The following is a 3287-nucleotide window of genomic DNA, read 5'->3' as shown; positions in this document are numbered from 1 at the left end:
ATTCCTTTTTTGTGAACTAGTTCACATTAGAAACAGTTAAGAAGGGATTTGTGTGAAGTAGACGTTAAGTGTATAGCCAGCTTGTGCGCAAAAGGAGGGGGATGTGTTTGATTGACAGTGCTGCCATGACAACCCCGCATCAGCTCCAGGGTGTCCAATGAGGAGTCAGATTCAGGGTCCCTCCCTGACTCCCAGGTGAGCTAAAGAGTCAGACTCCAGCAGATTTCTGTCAGACTGTTTCCGAAACACACTTCGTCGCCTCTCGGGGATTTCACTTTGTTTTCCAGATGGTGTTCAGGTCCCCGCTCGACTTTTTCTCAGCCACTCGTCTCCTTCTGCCCCCCTTCCCGGATGGGACCCCTATCCTGGCCCGTTCTGGGTCCCCGGAGGACCCTCCCGCCGCCTGTCCTCCCCTGGCTCTTCCGGGATTGTGTTTCTCGGCGGCGCAGATCGCCAGCGTCTGTGAGACTCTGGAGGAGACCGGAGACATCGAGCGGCTGGCCCGCTTCCTCTGGTCACTCCCGGTGGCCACAGACGGCCGAGACTCCATCTCTGAGCACGAGTCAGTGCAGCGGGCTCGTGCCGTGGTGGCCTATCACACCGGGAGTTTCCGCGAGCTGTATCACATCCTGGAGACGCACCGCTTTACGCGCGCGTCTCACGGTAAATTGCAGGCGATGTGGCTCGAAGCTCACTACCGGGAGGCAGAGAAGCTCAGGGGGCGGCCGCTCGGACCTGTGGACAAGTACCGCGTGAGGAAGAAGTTCCCGTTACCGAGGACCATCTGGGATGGAGAGCAGAAGACGCACTGCTTCAAAGAGCGCACACGGGGGCTGCTGAGAGAGTGGTACCTGCAGGACCCGTATCCGAACCCCGGGAAGAAACGGGAGCTGGCGCACGCCACCGGGCTGACACCGACTCAAGTTGGGAACTGGTTCAAAAACCGGAGACAGAGAGACCGGGCGGCAGCAGCCAAAAACAGGTCAGTGCCTTGGCTTGACATCAGTTATTCATAGAGTGGATTAGTTGGCAACAGGGAGCCGGAAGAAACTTGCACGTATTGCACTTGAGAGAAGCATAAAGGAACTATTAACTCTTTATTTATCCAATACATGCCAGCAGCGTCTTTGGGCTTTATTTTATTAGTACAGCATCAAAATGCTTTTAAAATGGCAACTATTTGTCCAAAATGTAATTAGTCTCTTAATTGATCACTCACTTACTCATTCAATCACTCCTTGAAGCAATTTCTCCCTCCACAGGCAGCCAAGATTGTGCGTAAAAAGGGCCGTTCATGCGTAAAAGCGCACGAACATTCAGCTTGTAGGTTTTTGTTTTCCTTCTGACCTTTTCGATCTTTCTTCCATTTTCTCCCTCTATAGTTTGTTTCAGGGTCAGCGTGCATGTCAACCATCCTGTTGGTGAAGGCAAACCGTGCATGAACGAGTGCAAATAGCTCACCATGCACGCGTGTATTCACAGGCTTCAGAGATGCTCTGACAACAGATTAATTTGTAACGTTACGTTTTAATCCAGAGCTCGATTAAGTCATTTCAGATTCAATCGTGCGTTTTAGTGTCTGGATTGTTTTTTCTCCTTTGTCATTTATATTTTTGTTTTATGACATTAGAACAATGACTCCACTGGACTTGAGACAAAAATGAAAAATAAATCTCTGCACTTTGAATTGTTTTGAGCAAAAATGTACAATTTCACACCTGGGTTCAGTGTCAGGCAGGTGGCTCAAACTTTCTCACTTTAAAACGTCTCTCGTCATTTTCAGGTTGCAGCACCACAGGATGTTGCCGGGCGGTGCGCGTGCACTTAGCGGAGGAGAGTGCAGTCCAGACGGGAGCGCGGACCGCGCGGATGGAGAAACTCTACTCTCAGTAACGGACAGTGACTCTGATTTGGATGTCTGAGACTTTTTCTATGAAATGGACCTTCAGGGGCCTGTGATGGCTCGTCGTGGATTACCGGAGAGAGGATGATGTATACGGACAAAAGCCGGTCAGGGTTGTAATCGTCCTAAATATTACCCAAACCCTACATTAAGATTTGATTCTTTTTATTTGTTTTCTGATATTATAATAGTTTTTTTTCTTCTGGTGATCACCTTTTTGATTTATCAGTGGATGGTGCACACCTGCTGACCCAGCGTTCACCATCAGTCTAACTCAACAGACGTCAAGCCGTGAACCCCTGTTTGACTTTAACCCAGGGACCCCCACACTGGAGGACTTTTACAGACTGAAACCTGCCACACATCATTCTTATTTTCTCCAATTTGTATGTCATTTAAATTTTAATGACACTATTCGTCATGGAGATGTTCTTCCCCTGACAAACCCGTGGATTTCCACTGCTGTACACAATCAATGCGCACTGAAGCCTACCTCCCTGCGTGGCTGTTTGTACTGTATGTTTATAGAGGGTTTTTTTTGTTTCTTTACCTTCACTTCTGCGCATTTATTTAATGTTCACAAAGTTCACTGTGCAGTGTGTGTGATGCCATGTCGTACTTTATGTTCAACTCGATGCAGAATAAATGTTTTGGTATTTTATATAAATAAAATTATTTAATTATGACCTTTATCTTGACAAATCGTCTTTTATGCACCATCGTTGTAACTTTCCTGTGTGTGTGTGTGTGTGTGTGTGTGTGTGTGTGTGTGTGTGTGTGTGTGTGTGTGTAGTGACTTTAAAGTGACTACACGATACCCTTATGGTAGTCCAATATCGTTTCTGGATTAACCTTTATGTCAAGATATTCACATATGGTAATATGATTTATTATTGGCTTCCATAAACTATTTTAGGAATTTAGTTATTTTATGGTAAAACAGTAAATGTTTACTGATAATCCAATTTAACATCAGTAAGTCCGAATGTAATGGTTACAAATTCACCATTATACAGCATCATTTAATTTAATTCCTTTATTTACTTTTATAACATGCAAAATTATAGCTGCAGGCAGATAGAAGCACATTTTAAAGTGTTAATTAATGTATTTGCCAACAATTATACCATGAAACATCTGTAACTGGTGTGTTAACAGTTAATGAATGGTTGATAACAGACTTACAAGACTGCAATCATATTTAATAATATGATTACGCACATGAACAAACTCTTAGAGTGTGTCAATAATAATTTATTAACTGTTAAGACACATGTAGCCTACAAATAACTCAAGGTGGGTGTAAAACTTTATAAATGTGTCCATTGAGTGAGTCTTTTTTTTTTTTTAGAGCTGTAAGCTTTGATCAATGATCTTTGTTAAT

At 44.3% G+C, this 3287-nt stretch overlaps 1 protein-coding gene across 1 annotated transcript; it reads left to right on the top strand.

Moving 5' to 3' along the window:
- Window positions 1-2533, top strand: six3b (SIX homeobox 3b). The gene is made up of 2 exons (XM_042397728.1): window positions 1-982; window positions 1784-2533. The coding sequence occupies exons 1-2, from the start codon at window positions 288-290 to the stop codon at window positions 1920-1922; spliced, it is 834 nt and encodes a 277-aa protein (XP_042253662.1). The 5' UTR covers window positions 1-287; the 3' UTR covers window positions 1923-2533.
- Window positions 2534-3287: the final 754 nt, after the last annotated feature.

The sequence above is a fragment of the Thunnus maccoyii genome, chromosome 20 (genome assembly GCF_910596095.1).
Source record: "Thunnus maccoyii chromosome 20, fThuMac1.1, whole genome shotgun sequence".
Lineage (NCBI taxonomy): Eukaryota > Metazoa > Chordata > Actinopteri > Scombriformes > Scombridae > Thunnus > Thunnus maccoyii.
This window is presented reverse-complemented; position numbering and strand designations above follow the sequence as displayed.